The sequence below is a fragment of the Acartia tonsa genome, chromosome 9, assembly GCF_053477335.1.
Source record: "Acartia tonsa isolate MP-2025a chromosome 9, ASM5347733v1, whole genome shotgun sequence".
NCBI lineage: Eukaryota > Metazoa > Arthropoda > Copepoda > Calanoida > Acartiidae > Acartia > Acartia tonsa.
Window position 1 is genome coordinate 6,699,751 of NC_137268.1, and position 18,644 is coordinate 6,718,394.

General features: G+C 31.7%; 1 protein-coding gene across 2 annotated transcripts in view; it reads left to right on the forward strand.

Moving 5' to 3' along the window:
* The window catches only part of LOC145328092 (uncharacterized), a 56,356-nt gene that overhangs the window by 8,719 nt on the left and 28,993 nt on the right, over positions 1 to 18,644 (forward strand). For both annotated transcript variants that reach the window (XM_080171661.1, XM_080171660.1), the window contains exons 5-6: positions 12,601 to 12,684; positions 17,428 to 17,520. In XM_080171661.1, coding sequence (XP_080027787.1) covers positions 12,601 to 12,684; positions 17,428 to 17,520 — 177 coding nt within the window. The remainder of the gene's footprint in view (positions 1 to 12,600; positions 12,685 to 17,427; positions 17,521 to 18,644) is intronic.

Genomic DNA, 18,644 nt, shown 5'->3' on the forward strand with positions numbered 1-18,644 from the left:
GTATGTATGTGCATCCGTCATTCAGTTCGTCTGCATCGCAATGAGATTTTCTTTTAAGAAAGACAGATAATTTTTGAAGATTCCTTGTACTAATGACGATCCAGTATATTGTTTACTTGGTCCATCGGTCAAGCTTAAAAAGAATAAAACCTTCTAAGATTTTCCGCTTATCCAACCTCTTTTTCTTTTTTATTACGCCGTAACATCTGCTATGTAGCTTACTTTGTCCATATGTTCATTTATTAGTGTTTCTTGGATGTTGTCATCCTTGTCTAATTTCCATTTCTTTACTTGATAATTTTCTTCTTATAATGTTCAATACTTGCACTTGTCAAGGAGGGTGAATAACAATCTGTTTTATAATATAATCAGAAGAAATCTTAAGGGGGTGCAGTGGTTTGTTTCTATCCCTCTGTCTACCTAATTTATGGGGTGTACAAAAACCTGAAACACCCTCCTAAATCAGTTGTCTGTATAATACCCTCCTCCTCTGTTAGACGCCTCTGGGGCTGAAACCGCTATTCTTGATATAGTGTATTCTTTTATTCACACTTTTTTCGGACACCACCTAATAAAAATATTGGAAGTTCATTTAATCTCATGACCAAAATTGTACTCAATTCTAATAGATTAAAATGTTTCCCTGTTTGTGGCACTTGTATTGTAATGCATTTTTTTACGATGAAGGAATAATAATTTGGACATATTTTTGGGTCACCGATCAATACTGCAAAAAAATTTGTTCATGATTACTTTAGATGAAGTATCCTTTTATATAAAGTAGTAAGCTTTTTTATCTGTAGCGAAGGCTTCTCCTAACCGCTGAACCAATAAGGTTCTCCTTTACAGTAAATCTTCATGGAAAGGTTATTAAACTATTTTGGGGATGAGTATCTCCACCCTCCCAAAAACTATTTTGCTAATATATATATTATTGTATGATTTGCATAAACGTTTACAAGAAATTTTTCTACCCTATAATGACCTCTCAATTTTGTATTAGTCAAAATTGGTAAAAAATTTGCATTTGATAAAAATTTGTGCACATGTACATATGTATGTATGCAATTTTACATGGAAGGAAAGAAATTAGGTGGGTTTTTCATTTTGCTTATTAGTAGCGAAGCTACTCTTATACATTAGAGTAAAACACTAGAGAAAGAAGGGGTTAAATATCTCCCCATCGCAACCCGTCCGCAATACTTCTATTGGGTCATTGAAAATCAACCAATGGTATCGCTTATATTACACAGCCAAGTAGCAGAAAAATAATTCAGAAGCAGACGAAAGAGGTATTTGTAAAATGAAGGGAGGTAGTTGTTTGTATATACATCTATACCATAGATCTGATTATTATACAACGTTTTGTACATTCATCGGGCATAGAGTAAATACTAGAGGGATAAGGGGTCAAATAACTGTATGTTACCTTCCCAAGGTCCACGTGCCGGCTTCCAATTGGGTCTTTGAAAATTAACGATTAGCGTCGGGAATATTAACAGAGTCAAGTCGCTACAAAAGAGCAGAAAGCAATTTGCTAGCAGGCGAAAAAGATCCTTAACAGGGGGATCCAGGTAGTCTGGTTAAACATTTATACTATAAATTTATTGTCAATATAGACCGTCAGTCATATTTTTAAGAAACTTAATTAAAAAGGACGCCTAGAAATATTTTAAGAGTTACGCTAAAAATTTCTAAAACTTCACTAAAACGAGTAAGGGACAGCATTTGAGAATCAATGTTATGATTTTTTTAATTGCAGCATTTTCAAAATAAAACAATGACCTATTTGATTTAAAAGGTGTTTTTTCAAAGTAAAGACATAGGTTAATAAATCATTATTGAACTCAAAACTTTCTGAGTTCTAGATAGATGATCAAAACAGAGATATATCTACTAAAGAAAATTTTTTTTCTACATTTCAAAGGTTAGAAAGATGAAAATAATTATATAGTAGGTTACACTGGCGAATATTTTAAAGACGAAAATATTGATAGCAGTCAAAACACAACAGTCCTAAATAACATGGAAAAATTATGTATGAACATGGTTTACTGGCAGAAAAATTTAAAGCAAACAATGTTCACTCTGTAAACAGTTTAGAGGGAGGTGCGCCCACACTTGCCCACACTATCACATTGTCCACATCACATAAAGCCCATTCCAATTGCACCGGTTTTTATCCTGCGGATATTAATCGGTTTCAAAGGCAAACTGATATTTGATGTACTGAATTTTAGTTTCCGAAAGTGTACCTAGCCTCCGCGTCCTATCTTAATATTTACTACTAGCTAAAAAAGCTTCAAACTTAAAATTTTGAATGTATAATGCATAAATCGTTTATACATTATATCGCTTTTCCCTTTGACCGGAGTAGCTGAAAATAGCGTTTGCATATAATTGGGTTATCTGCTGTACAACTTTGTTAATTAGGAAAGAAATAGACAATCCATTTTCAGCACATCTGATATTTGGACCATATCGGTTCAGAAGATCCTTTCTGTAGAGACAGTTATACATCCTTTTATTTTTATATTAGGGTATCATTTAATCGATTTGTTTTTTAGTGGATTTGAATGCATACCATGTATAGATGACCAACTAAGATGAAAGTCCTAAAAAAAACTTTCCCTCTCAGTTTTATGTGCTTATACATTACACAACTATTTTGGAATATAGCAACATTGAAATATGAAAAGACATTTAAATAAATTTGATTATTAAACTTTAAAATTTAAAAACCAAATAGAACAGCATAATCATAAGAAAACAATCCTCAAAAAGTGATTTGTTGTGACTTCTGTACCCATAAGTTTCTGCATGAACCTTGTTTTGAAAAAATAGCCTCTACAGGAAGTCTAAATTGCATTATATTTAGAAGGAAAAGGGATGATTTTTTGTGTATGCCTAACCTCTGCGGGGCCAAAACTTTTAGTAACCTTACCCAGCGGGACTACCCTTGAACCAAATATAACCAAAACCTAACCTAATGTAAAATAAAACACTCGAAAAACTAGCCCCTCTCTTATTCTTACTTTTAAATCTAACAAGGAAGAGTGGTGGGAAACCGGAGACTTTTCCTCTTTAAAAAAACAGACGAATATAAGTTTTTATTGGGGTACTTAATATTTAAAGCAAGTCGTTTGCCCAAGAGAAAAAAACTAGCTGTTTTGTATTGTTCCTATTTTGGTTTCACTGTTCAGACGCTGACTGGTTACATTCAGGACCGGTTACCCAGACAACTTTTAGGATTGTGCCCCAAAAATAACTATTTTCGCTCTTTTAAACAGCATAAAAAGCATAAAAAGTAAACATATTCTTCCATGGAGGTGGCGTTTAATGGGAGAGAGGGGGGAGGCCCGAGGGGAGGTAATTGTGTTTAATATAACTGGTAATATCAACCTCAAAAGTTCTAAAAATAATGCAATATCCAAAAAGAAACAAAAATCATTACAGAAAAGGGTAAAAGACAAAGAGACATGCCAACCCTGAGGTTTATAGCAATAAAATCTTATCAAAGTGACTTTGGAAAAAAATAAAAGCGGATAATGATATAGTAATTAATCGCATCGTATTATAGACAGCTTCCAGCAGATTATAAAATGGAAATCTATTAGATTTGAGCTAGTTTTATTAGCCCCGGAGGGCTGAAGGCCAGGGCTAACAAAAGTAGTATTAATTTTAGGATTTTTATTTCAATAATAATAGAAAATTCTCTGTAGTACGATGCTATTTATAATTTTTCAGTATGGCTGATAACCGGTTCTAATCCAACGGATATCAATCAGTTTGGTAAAAGTAGGTGTGTATTTTTTCACACCAAAAATAAATTTTAGTGTTTTTGTAGACCCCTTCATAAAAAGTAAGGCATAGCGTCGCGTCTAAGAACGGTCTTCAAGCACCCACCATAACTTATCAAATATATTTTATTTGAAGCCCAGATTATCTAAAACTTGTGCATGTATGTCCGTATGTCGGTCAGGAGGTTGGGCATTCTTTTTTTCCAGGAGAAACTCGGCTAGCTATTTGAAAAAAACTTTTTTTTATGACTAATGAAATACAGTTATTTAATTTCTTTAATCTATTAACATGCCATTATTAAGCATAATGTATATTTGTTATTAGGTTTTTTTTTAATGAAGCCAGATTTAAATCATGAACAAGTCTATCTTAGGAGGAAAGTTATTTAGTCCCTCTTCGTTGCAATAGAAACTTTGGATACTTTGATTAAATATTTTTTTTTGGTTGGCCATTGAGGAAGTACACCAAATTGTCTTATCCCTTTAGATCCCTGGTTATTATACAATAGAGAAATTGTTGATAAATTTTCACCCCGGCCCTTGTCACTGATTAAGAACTTTGTCTGGTTCAGGTTTTACAGAGATCTTAGGGGATAAGACAACCGATATAATTTGATGTACATCCTTTATTATAATTAACAACTAACTGTAGGTTAAAGTTATTGGTTTAAAAAATTACACACCACTAGTTTAGAACAAAACAATAAAAATTAATAATTTTTTGATCCAACTAATGAAATAACTGTTTATAAAACTTTGGGTACCAGTGTAATTTAGGGTCACATGTCCCCTTTCCTCCCTGTTTTAAAAGCCTTTCAGGCATATAGAGGCCTAAATAAATGTACAACCCCCGTAAGACTAGGTATCAATTGTTTTTTTTTTCGCACTTTCAAACTGTAAATCCCTGACATTTTTTAATCTTGTATACAAAAAGCGGACGACTTAAAAGTCTTATCTTAATAATCTTGTTTTAAGTTTAAAAATACAAAATATTTTATAACAGACAATTTTTGTATATACACATTTAAGTATATCAAATCATGTAAGGTTTATATATTTAGAGTTTTTTTTGTATAATCTTGTATTATAACAATTATAAACAAATTTCGGTACACCGACAAACCTCCTAAACGACAAACCTCCTAATGCGACATCTCTTTAAGTAAAACCTACTAAAACTTTTTCAAGTGATATCACATTTATTAAATGTGAGGTGAGGGTCGATTTTTTTAATGCAAGGATGTATCAGGTTCGAAACCATGTCGTTGGGTAGCCAATACCGACTTTGGGAAAACTGTCGGACGGATTTTTAAATTTCACCCTGTGGACAAAGTTATTCAAGAAAGAAATATCAGTTTTGATTTTTGTCCATGTGTGTTTTATCGCCATATTGGATTGGATTTTTACATTGTTTCACTGTTAGTATATAATTTTTAGAAGATTTAAAAAATTTTTTTGAAGATTTAAAAATTATATATTTTTTAAGAGGTTTTACTTAAAAGATGTCGCTTTAGGTGGTTTGTCGCATTAGGACGTTTGTCCTTTAGGAGGTTTGTCCCATTAGGACGTTTGTCGCATTAGTAGGTTTGTCCCATTAGGAGGTTTGTCGGTGTACCCAAATTTCAGTAGTTTAAAAATATTGGCGGAAAACTTTAAATACTGTTAGATTGAACTATCCAATTAAGATTTGATAAAAGTTTTCAAAGTTTCGATCCTGTTTAAATATGAAAATATTTTAAATTCCAATAATAATTTTCAAAAAAAATTAAAATTAAAATATTAATTAGATTATATACATTTATTTTGTTTGTAATTGCTTATCCTATTATATAAAGTGGTAAGCTTTTTTGTCTGTAGCGAAAGATCTCAAAAACTGCTGAACCGATATGGTTCTCATTTACATTGAAGCTTCTAATTGCTCCTGAGATTGTTTTAAGCAAATTTTTTTTATCTTAGTGAAGATAGGTATACCAGAATGCACTATGCTAATATTTATCATAGTATCATTGGTAATTGCAAGGCAAAAATTTGTAAATTTGTAAAATATGTTAAATATCAATGTCCAAAATGTAAAAAGACAAACATGGAATAATCATAAAAATGAGCTGAATTTAAATTTCCGAATGTGTACACAGTTTCCTCGGTGGTTCCTCACCCTATCTCAATATTTACTACTAGCTAAAAAAACTACAAACTTCAAAAAAAATCTAAATTTGAATGTATAAACGATTTATACATTTTTCCACTTTTGATTTTTGGAAGTTTGAAGCTTTTTTAAGTAGTTGTAAATATTGAGATAGGATGAGGAAATACCCAAGAAACTGTGTACACATTCGGAAATTCAAATTCATCTGACCTGGAATAATCATAACACATCCAAAATTCTAAATCTCCAGGGTTTCAGGGATAGGTAACTAGACGATACGTTTCAATTTTCTATATTGTTAACAATTACAGCTTATAATTAGATTCTTGGTTTCAAGCATACAGGGCAAAGTGTTTTATTCTCAGAATAACGTTATTTCGATAATTTTTAAGTCAAGTCCACTTTTATTTGATGCTATATAGAGGACATTAAATAACAAAGACCAAATTGTGTCAAAAATGATCCAAGTAACGTCGTAAAAACTAGGTATTATCCATCTTTATTTTTAGAGGTTTTCTTTCTCAATTATCCTCTCATCTCCCTCATTTTTATGACGTCACATGGATTATTTTTGACACATATTCACGTTGAAATAGCAGCAACAGATTTTTTTACTAGTTATAATGGAAAAGCTTATTAGAAATAGAATAGAATAGAAATAAGTGGAAATAATAAATTTAATTTCATCTATTTACCTATTCCTAAGTCCATGAAGCAAAAACCTCAAATCCGCAAGTGCAACAGAAAAATGCAGAGAAATAAGAAAATATTTGAGCTCAATTATGCCAGGGCACATTGACCAGGCATAATCGTTTGGCATATCCGCAAATCAAAACCTTAGGTTCAAGATATTGGATAGGTTTCTAGCTCTTAAAATCTTAATCTTAATCTTAAAACCTAATAAGAAAATATACAACAAATACTAAAAACCATAGTTAGATTTTGAAAACTGAAAGACAATAGCTTTCTTTCTTAAAAAATTTAATAATTATTCCTTTAAGTAGTGCCCCACTAAGCGATTATTGGGGCAATTTTTTTTAAAGAATCCGATAGAGGTGTTCAGTGGTTTTAAGTTAAGTATATTTATAGAAAACCTTGTAATACGTTTTCTGTATGTTTTGATATTTATATTTTTTTATAATAACTAGACAAACGAACCAAATAGATATACACTAGATGCCTTTTGTATTTGCAATTTTCACAACAAAAGTCAGCCGTCTATCTTAATTAGGAGCCAAGAAAATCACGTTCAATCAAAACAGTTTCAGAAAGGTGGACATTTCAAATTATAGAGTAGCCCTCCTACTAAAAAGTAGTAAGCCTATCATTGTTATGCAACTTCTGAAAAAAAATTAGGTTTTTTATTTTCCAAAATTTTTAAAAAGTTTGGGAATTAATAAGGTTAAAATTCAGGATTTTTTCTGTTTACTTAATTTGTGACTATGACTGTTGGCTCTTACACAAATGCAAGGTCGGGGCAATAATAAAGCCTTTTTTGTGTCTCTCCAATAGAGGGTTTCAAATTGAAATTTTCGCGCGCTCAAAATACAAGTATAAGTCTTCTCAAAAAATTGCTAATTAAAAAAAGGAACACATTTTAAATTATGTACTATCAGAAACAAGACTTTTTAAAACTAAATAATCTGAAAAAGAAATAATATTGTACTATTGGACATCATAAACTAACAAATTAAAATTTAAGTCCCCAAAATTGCCAGGCCAACAAATAAGAAAACGTTATTATTAACCTAGGGGACTGACTTGTGTAATAGACAGCCCAATGTCCCCTCGCTCCCTGTCAGATTAAAATCTATTGTAGATTTTTTTTGTCATGTTCATGACAATATTGTTAAAATTGTTTTGAAATATTTGTGTTTGAAACCCTCTACTCTGCATAATATTCTCTGAAACCCATAATTTTTGGACACTTTCCTATGCTAGTTCAACTTTTTGTAGTGTTCCTTTAATTTGGCTAAAAAATGTAAAGTTTAACTTTTGATAATAAAGTTATGTATACAAAAATACTACTATTTTTTTTTGCTATTTCAATTTGATCATTTCATGGTATAATAAAAAAAAACAAAATAAATCAATCCTTTTAAAGAAGCCACTATTTTGCGAAAAGGTAAGAGGAAATAGGTTTTCTTTTTAGATGAATTATTCCAAACGTTACTAATATGCCAATAGGATTAAACTAAAATTTGCTTGAAATTTTTGAATGTATTACAGGCAGATAAACTTGTAAACACACAAATTAAATTATAAAATCTTTATCTATCTATCTATTAAAAATTAAATTATGCGTCTTTCTACAACAAAAATATATTAGGTGACTAACAATCATGGCAAAAGCATTACCAAAATGTCCGTACGTCCATTTTAACCCTTACAGATCGGGCCCCAATTCCCAACTTAATAGATCAGGGGGGGGGGGGGGTCATAATGACCACCCCCTCTATCTCGGATCCTGGTACTGATAAAGACGTAAAATTTTTTTCTGGTGGTTCATGTGTATTTTTAGAGAAAATTACTTTTTCTAGTCATAGCAGTCAGACTGCTCCTTAGCCGCTTTTTAGCGGCCAGCCGCTGAATTTTAAAACAGCTGTAGAGCGGCCAATTTTGCAGCTAGGATGACCAAATTTTAGGACGAACTTTTATTTTTCATAACAAAAAAATTACTTTTTCTGATCATCGCCAAAAAACGGCAAATAACGGAAACCGCCATTTCGGCGGTTACGGCGGTAAAACGGCGGTTGGCGGCGCAAATTAATATTTTTATCTGTTGATTATTGCTCAAGGATTTACCAAAAAAATTATAGGTCTCTAGCTGTAATAGAAGCCACGATATTCATGATATATGTCTGTAGTTAAAGCCGGACAAAAATCGGTCATAAAGTCGGTCAGGGAGCGGTCAAACGGTCATAACATCACTTTTCTCAGAAGGTCATTGATATCTAAGTATACACCATAAAAATTTAGGTTTCTACCTTATACACAAAAGTCATAATGTAGAAATTAAGATTTATTTAGAATTTTTTCTATTTTTTTTTGCTACCCAACCGACTTTGACCGGACACCACGACCGACACAGACCAGATATCCTAATAAAATCAACTCTTGCAGACGTATAATTACTAAACTTAAAAAGTCATGAAGTTACAGCTCTCCGTCTTACCTACAAAAAAAAATGAGATTGAAAAAACTAGAGGGGGGGCTCTTGGAGCCCCCCCCCCCCCATCTGTAAGGGTTAAATATGTTGATTTTTTTTTACTTTTTTAACAACAAACTTTTATGTGATCTAATCATCTGAATTTTGGTATATTGATTTCTGGGACAACAAAGTATAATGTTATAAGCGAATCAACTCTATAATCAAGTCCTAAAAATCAGGGTTCGGAAGCCGCGCCTCAGCCGCGCATAAGCCTCAGTTTTAAACCTGCTTGTGAGCAGAAAAAGAAATTTCAGAAGACGGATTGTCTGCTAAAGAGCAGTTTTATACATCCAGCAGAATTTTATAGTGATAAAATGAAGATTTCACTGAGGCTTACGCGCGGCTTCCGAACCCTGCAAAAAATGTAAGTATGCCCATAAACATTATCCTGTATTAAGCAGTTTTTTCAACAAATTTACTTACAATTTTGCTTTAACTCTTATACATTTATATTCTGATTATTCAGTTCTGATACTATACAAGTGTTAATGTTCGTTTGTCCTACCGTTTCAGAGCTTCGCTTTTATAGATGTTGTCATCCTTGTTAAAACATGAATCTAAGAGTTGAAAGTGTAAAATAAATAATTAATGTGAATTTGAGTGTGTTTGAGTAATATGTAATATATAAAATTTTTGTCAGATTTTTTATAACAAACCTATTCTATGATGTAATTTATTTGCTAGTCCCCTGTTGTTAATTCTAAATGCACTCATTATTTTGTGTTAACCATACTATGATTTCAATAGCAATTGATTTCTAGAAATCAACAAAACGAGTCAAAAGTTGGGTTTTAAGAGTTCAGAAGTGTTTTGATGAATTTTTATGATTAATGCATATATAATTTTTTTTGTGTAGTGAGTCTTAAAGTAATGGATATATGTAAAATACGTGGATATATTGACAGGGGAAAATTTTTCGTCAATTTAGGTTGCTAAATCTGATCATTTATTGATTGGGGAGGGTATGGGGTAAAGGTGGTGGAATTTAGCCAGCTGCGTGTAGTACTTTACTAGAAAACATGAAAATCTGGTGCAACAGTCAAGTAATAATAAATCGATTGTTAAAGTGTGTATGTTGAATTGTAAATTATAGTGATTAGAAATAATGCAAATCAAATACAAAATTATAAGTGTTACAAATTGCCTCAGAAAGACACAAGTTTTATGTTAGATACAAAATAAGAACAACCTAGGCAAGACAAAAAAAAACTAAAGGGTGTGCAAAAAAATACGGACATCTTTAAAATTGAAATTGCGCGGCTTTTGTTAATAGTAGAAAAATACTACGTATACCGTTAGAACCGCTAAGAAGTCTATTTAAGGAAATATAAAAACGAGTCCTGTGCTACGCTTAGTTTAGGAGCTACGTGCTAAAATAACCCAACTGTCTTAAAACTTGACTTGCGAGTAAATTTTGTGACATTTTACCATCTGGCTCGTAGATTATTTGTAGCACAGGAACCGTTCTTATATTTCCAAAAAATACAGTTCATAGCAGTTCTAACGGTAAGCGTAACATGTTTCTACTATTAACACAAGCCACGCAATTTGAAATAAAACAAGGATGACAACATCCATAAAAGCGAAGCTCTGAAACGGTCGGACAAACGGACATTAACACTTGTATAATGTCAGAACTGAATAATCAGAATGCGAATGTATAAGAGTCAAAGCAAAATTGTAAGTAAATTTGTTGAAAAACTGCTTGATACAGGATAATGATTATGGACATACTTACATTTTTAGGACTTGATTATACAGTTGCTTCGCTTATAATATTGTACTTTGTTGTCCCAGGAATCAGTATACCAAAAATCAGACCAATCGGATAATTAGGTCAAATACAAATTTGTTGTTAAAAATGTAAAAAAAATCAACATGTTTAAAATGGACGTACGGACATTCTGGTAATGATTATAGAGTTGCTACGCTTTCTAACTCGTACCTAACTATTACAGGAATCACCATGCAAAATTTGAAATCGATAGGACAATTCTAACATGCCTAAATTAACGAAAAAAGCTATTTAAAAAAGTAAAAAAATCAACATGTTTAAAATGGACGTACGGACATTTTCGTAATGATTATAGAGTTGCTACGCTTTCTAAATCGTACCTAACTACTAAAGGAATCACCATGCAAAATTTGAAATCGATAGGACAATTCTAACATGTCTAAATTAACGAAAAAAGCTATCCGTGACGGACGGACGGACGTACGGACGGACGTACGGACGGACGGACGTACGGACGGACGGACCGACCCTAATTATAGAAAAGCTTCGCTTTTAAAAATGTAGGCATCTCTTTTTGCAAATATCTTCTCTTATTTTTAGTTATATTTTAAAATTTACTCGCAAGTCAAGTTTTACATCAGTTGGGACATTTTAACACGTAGCTCCGTAACTATACGTAGCAGAGGAATCGTTTTTATATTTCCAAAAAATAGACTTCTTATCGGTTTTAAAGGTATGCGTAACATTTTTCTACTTTTAACACAGGCCGCGCAATTTAATTTTAAAAATGTCCGCATTTTTTTGCACACCATTTAAATAGCAGAACCTATATTATAGATTTTTAAATTGTGAACCTTCAATCCCTTTTATTATTTTTAAAAGCGAAGCTTTTCTAAAATTAGGGTCGGTCCGTGCGTCCGAGATAGATAGCTTTTATTCGTTAATTTAGGCTTGTTAGAATTGTCCTATTGATTTTAAACTTTGCATGATGATTCCTGTAGTAGTTAGGTACGATTTAGAAATCGTAGCAACTCTATAATCATTACCAGAATGTCTGTACGTCCATTTTAAATATGTTGATTTTTTTACTTTTTTAACAACAAATCTCTATGTGATCTAATTATCCGTTTGATCTAATTTTTGGTATAGTGATTCCTGGGACAACAAAGTACAATATTTTAAGCGAAGCAACTCTATAATCAAGTCCTAAAATGTAAGTATGTCCATAAACATTATCCTGTATTAAGCAGTTTTTTTAACAAATTTAATTACAATTTTGCTTCGAATCTTATACATTTATATTCTGATTATTCAGTTCTGACACTATATAAGTGTTAATGTCTGTGTGTCATACCATTTCAGTGCTTCGCTTTTATGGATGTTGTCATCCTTATTTTTCCTTTTTTTCTTGGACGCTGGTTTTATCTTTTTAATGAATTATCTCACATGGTTCTATCGCTATACATATGCAAAATTATGTAAACTTGCCATTTAATTTTTCTTTTTTAGTAGTCTCAGCAGAATTCATTTTTCTATTAGTAAACAAGCCCCCCCCACCCCCGAATCTCTATCATACTAAAAATTACCTTCCCTGCTAAAAATTGGTTCGTATAAGTTAGACCCTTTTAGACACCTTAACGAACACAAAGAAAGACATCGGTTACTATTTTCTTTTCTAAAAGTAAATTATCATTTTTTTATTTTTTAGGAGTGATGTTTCTCTGTTTGACGTAATTGTGGATTCCTTGGACAATATGCTCATATGGGGGGCTAGATTCTTAGCTGGTAGAAGGTGAGATAGAAATTGATGTAGAATATACGTGGATAATATAACAGGATAAAAATTGTCGTCAATTTAGGTTGCAATTTCCCCCCGCTTCCAGTAGGAGGAAAGAGGATGGGGGATATCATTATTTTAGCCAACTAAACAGTTCACTTTATTATATAACGTGAAAATCTGGTGTGTATCCATGTAATAATACATCTATTATTGAGATAGATAATTAGATAGAAAGACATTTAGCTTGAATGATAGATAGATAGGTTTAGCCTTTTCTTATCAAATTTCTTATTTGGGGGCTGATAGTTTCTAAGCAGGTCGAAGGTAAGATAAATAAATAGATAGAAAGAAAGACATCTAACTAATAAATAGATTAGATGTGTTTGGACTTTTAGACAAATACCTCAAATGAATTGCTATGATAAGAATATAAAGTTAGGTAACATCCTTATATAACACTCAACCACTATTGTTCTCCTTTGCAGGGAAGCCTAGCTTTGTATTGTTTATAGAAAGGTTTATTACTATTTTGGAGGAGGGTAAAATTTATATTTTATGTTTTACGTTTCAAAACTAAGTAAAAAGTTCTATCTTTACATGAAAGTACAGTAATCTTTTTCATTTCCAAAAGGCATCAGTTTTCGTTTAAAATTTCCTTTTATAGGGTGATGCTTTGAACCATCTAAAATTAAAGGTTCTTAACTTTTTTCGGCTGTTTTATAGCCCTACAAAATTTGTGTAGCATTGAATGAACATAAATATTTATAACCTCTATTAGAAACTAATTTACATATTAATACATGCATCAATAAATAATAGTTTCTGTTAACTATGATGTTCTTCTGTTGACCTACAGTTATATTAGACGATTTCGAAATTATTTTTTACTGAAATTGTCTTGTAAAACCTATTCCAGAGCTGGATCTTTAAATCGTTTTTATAGTGCGCTGAATCGGGGCGATTCAGAGGTGATTTGTAGGTGCGCTGGTGGTTAGCCACAGCGCGCCTATAAAACATTGATATTTAAAAGATTTTCGGCGCGGTGTGGTTAAATCGCTTGCGACACTCAATAAAATATCGATCCGCGCCAGTACAACTTTATTACATAAGCCGTGTCAGTAAGGCATTTTATGTAAAATTCCGTGTCAGCATGGTATTTTATATAAAACATTAATATATAATTTATTTTAAAAATAACTATAAAAATGTTTTCACAATAGTTTTGCAATAAAATATTAAAGTAATTAAAAAAAAAAAATTTATTTATTAAATAAATCACCCCGATTTAAACCGGCAATGCCACTCGGTGAGTGGCGTTGCCGCGCCGGGCCCGCGCCACTGCCCGATTCAAATCGCCCATGCAAATTCGATTTAAAGATTGATATTAATAATTTGATGGTGCGCCAAATGAATCGCCCCGGTTTAAATCACCTATAAACGATTTAAAGATCGAGCTCAGTAGGGCCTTGAAACGAATTAACATCCGCTGGCCTAGAACCAGTTCCCAGCCGACAGTCATACTGAAAATGCATGTATAGCAATGTAAATTTCCCACGAATCTGGAAATTAAGATCATAATATTATTATTAGTTTTGTTCGTGTGGGCCTGCGGCTTCTCATGCTTAACAAAACTGGTATTCATCTTTTATTTTGTATTTTAATAGCTGCGGAAAGATGTCTATAAAACTATGTGATAGATAACTATCACGCCTATCACTGCAAAATCAAATTAAACCGTTGAAACTTTAAATCAACAGAAAGCTACCAAACTTGTCAGTGTTTCTATTCTATGATAAAGTGAGCATTATGTTGTTATAATAACAGCATCAAGGTAAACAGGGCATGAATGCATAGATAGATAGATGTGTACCAATTAATAACTATGCAGATAATTTTATATTAAATCCGATTGTTCCACCAAAACAGCGATTTTCTTTGTTTTCGCTGATTTTCTATAACAAGGTGATGTTCGTCTGTCTAACAGTTCAGTCATATTTTTTGTAGAAATTTGTATATTCTTTGAAAGGTTAAATAATTGCTGTTTTGATATTACATTTACTAAATAGATATAATCTATAAATGACTGTTTTATTGGTGGAATTGAATACACACCTCATATTCAATGCACATATTGCATCAAACTATTATTTATTAGAGTTACAGGTATTCTCATAAACAAAAAGTAGAACCGACATCCATAACCTTTCAATTATGTCCAATAATAAGCTAGTATATAAAGTAGTAAGGTTTTTCTTAATTAAATATCAAACTGGCGTTTGGCAGGGTAACCTAGCGACGTTCGGAAAGAGCCACATTACAAACTTTAAGATATTTTAATTTTAAGAGTAATTTTCTTTCTCGTATTCATTCGAATCCGGCGGATAGGAACCAGTTCTCATCCATACAAAAAAACTATGTCTAGCATCGTATTATAAACGGCTTTCTACGAATATAAAAATGTACAATCATAAGATTAAAACCAGTTATTTTAGCCCATGCTTTCGGCACCTCGGGGCTAAAAAACTGGTTTTAATCTTATAATTGTACATTCTATATCTGCGGAAAGCCGTTTATAATACGATGAAAGAAATAACTATTCCCATATAGAAAAAATGCAGAATATTAATACTTTCATTAATTTATTTGGTTTTGCTTATGCATACGATCGTTATAGATTTAATTTCAACAGCAATTAAAATAATCTAAATACATAAATACATTGTGCAGTCTCTGAGGTTGCTCTGAAATTCTGTTTGTCTGTCTTTCAGAAATGCACAAAAACATTGCACTTTGTCTGAATAATGATTATTTTTTTATTAAATTCTAATTTCCCCCAGAGTCAAAAAGCATTTAAATTTCTTAACAGGCCCTTATTGAATAGAATGAATATAGAATTAAGATTACTTTTATTGACCTCATTTATTGGTCAGTTTGTCCATCCAGCAGGATGGAGGGTACAGTGTTTTCGCCAGCTTGAAGTAATACTTTATTAGAGTACATGAGCATCTTGTGCAACGTCCTGTATCGATTGCTAATAGTTAGCGACAAGATTTTTATTTCATTACCAGACGTTCAGAGCCTATAATTAAGAAGGCATTGCTTCAAAAAAGGATAAAATCACAAAAAATAACTTTTGTTTCTATAATTGTTTGAGAAACAGAATCCTTCACGTAAAAATGTTTTGTGTTAAGTTTCTTTTGTAAGACCATTACGCATCAATTTTAAGGTGTGTTTTTACAAAATTGTCTAATATTTTTTTGCTTAAGCTTTTATAAAAAATATTTTACTAAAAATATATGACAAAAAAGCATAAGTTAAATAGTGCATTATATACTAAAAGTTCGGTGCTTTCACTAAAAGTTCCTAGCGAGCATAGCAACCCTACCTCTATTTTTTTAGATAAATTTAAAAGGGGGGTGTGGATTTTTTCCTGTTTCTAGCCCTTGCGGGGAGCCAAAACTCTATGAGGCATCTACATGCAGAGTCCTAACCATGTGGGGCGTGGGGGTTTACTGTATCCAATTTAGCCTAACCTAATCTAGGCTAGAGTAATATACAAATTCCCCGCACCCCTCTTATATTAAATATTCAAAAGGTACAAGGCACTTTAGTTGAAACTGCCAAAATTTTACTTTTCTCACAACTTGCTATAATGGATGGCTTACATCTGTTTTGTATGATAACTTTTAAGGCCCCGGAACTAATAACAATTTAACGCGAATCATTCCTTATTATAAACGTCTATAATAGGCCTAGCCACATAGGTAGGTAAATGGAAGAAAAAATAATCCTCTTTCTAATTAATTAAAGAAAAAAATAATAGTTATCTCTTTTTGGGGGTTTCCTTTCCCACTTCTCCTCTCATCCTTCATTTTTATGACGTCACACGCATTTTAGGCTTTCTAAAAAAAAGTCTTTATCAGAATGAATTAGTTTTCCCCAAACATTAAAATAAGTAATACTAAAATATCTAATAAAACATTAGCAAGTACAAATTATTCTATGCAACCATGACTAATGTTATCCTTGTTTTTCAGTGCTTTTTGCATAATTCTAATTTTCCTAGGTCAATTGATTTTTTTACAATTCACATAGCACTGTAAAATAGTAATGGACATTTTCTCAATAGTAATTACTGTCCGTCTGTTCTTTCATTTTTTCTTTGATGGAGCTGGGAATTTTTTAAGTTTGATTTTCTTAGCTGCTTTTGAAGATAGAATCTAAAATTGCATGTAAAAAATCCTTAACAAACATTGTTCTTCATTCGTATGACATACCCTAATCCAAGATGGAATAGGGTTATAAGCTAAAACAGCTAAATAGTACATGAAAATATTAAATTTGAGCCTAAATTTCTTGTTTTATATTTATTTGTTTTTTTATTATTTGTTAAAAATAATAAACAAACAATTATTAATATTTGTTTATACTTGATAGTTGTTTTTCTTTTCGTGTTAACCCTTAACGTGCAAAGCTGGGGGGGGGGGGGAGGAGTCCTGAGTTTCTAGTAGCGAAGCTACTTATTATTTCGTTGAGTACGTTTGTCATTCAGAACGTAACATTGTTATCAGCCCTTTCTCAGTTATATAAAATGATAGATCTTGTTCAAAGTCTAATGTTTAGGTAATTTTCACCTCAAAATGAAATGAAAAAATAAACAAAAATTTTAAATGTTATGTTATGTTGATATTATGTTAAGATATTTCTATTTTGCTGTTATATTCATGAATTTTATTTGAAAATATTTGATTTTAGGTTTTCTAGACAAATTGAGGATATAGCTCCCCTTAGGAGTGCAATCAACCTGGTCGGACCTCTGATTAAACCCCCTACAGACTACTATCCACAGTAAGTCTATAGATAGATATATAGATAGTTACAATCAACCTGGTTGCACCTCTGATTAAACCTCCTACAGACTACTATCCACAGTAAGTCTATAGATAGATAGATAGATAGTTACAATCAACCTGGTTGGACCTCTGATTAAACCCCCTACAGACTACTATCCACAGTAAGTCTATAGGTAGATAGATAGATGAGAAGATAGATAGTTAGATAGTAAGACATTTGAAATTATTTTTTATTTGTGTCTGACGCTTTTATTTGTCAAATATGTTAATTTTCTTACATGGTATTAAGGCAATTATGCAGCATGTTTATTGAGTATTGCAATAATTTTGTAAATGCTATCACAAATATCATAAATATAACTATTTTTATCTTAACTCCAGTCCTATTTTGACTTTTTAAGAGTTTAAGACTTATTTTATGCAATTGTTTTTTTTATGCACAGTTGAGCCTTATACACAAAGATTGTGCAAGCAAAGAGTTGGTTGTCTGCAATTATTGGGATGATAGGACCAACTGCAAATAATTGCAAACTGAAACCAAGCAGTATAAGTAATAATCTACTTTTAGTAAAGTATATTTTCCAGTATGGCTTCGATTAATATCCGCTGTATTAGAACCGGTTCTGATACATACTAAACTTTCCACGAATATTAAAATAAGAATAATAATAAAACTGTTTTAATCTTATTTTTCATTTTATTATCCGCGGAAAGCTGTCTATAAATAACTACGAATGCAATTTATCTAATTTTTTGTAATAATGTTTGTATAGTATAACCTCTCACATTTAAAAAATTATATCTGTTTAAATAAAGGCTCTAATTAGATATAGAATATAGGGATAGGATAATGGAGGATAAAATATTGGTATTTTAGAAGCGAAGCTAATAATAAGTTTTCTATGTACGTTTGAAATGTGACCTTCTCAGCTGCTATTTAATATAGACAGCTGATTTTTTGGTTTAGATTTCTAGGTATATAAATATATATTTATCATTAAGTTGATAATCCACTTGGTCCGGCAAATTGACGGTAATACCAGTAGCGTAAAAATAGAATATTTTCAAGAAAAGCTATAAATTACTTGGCTGCTATCTTATATAGATAGCTGAAATTTT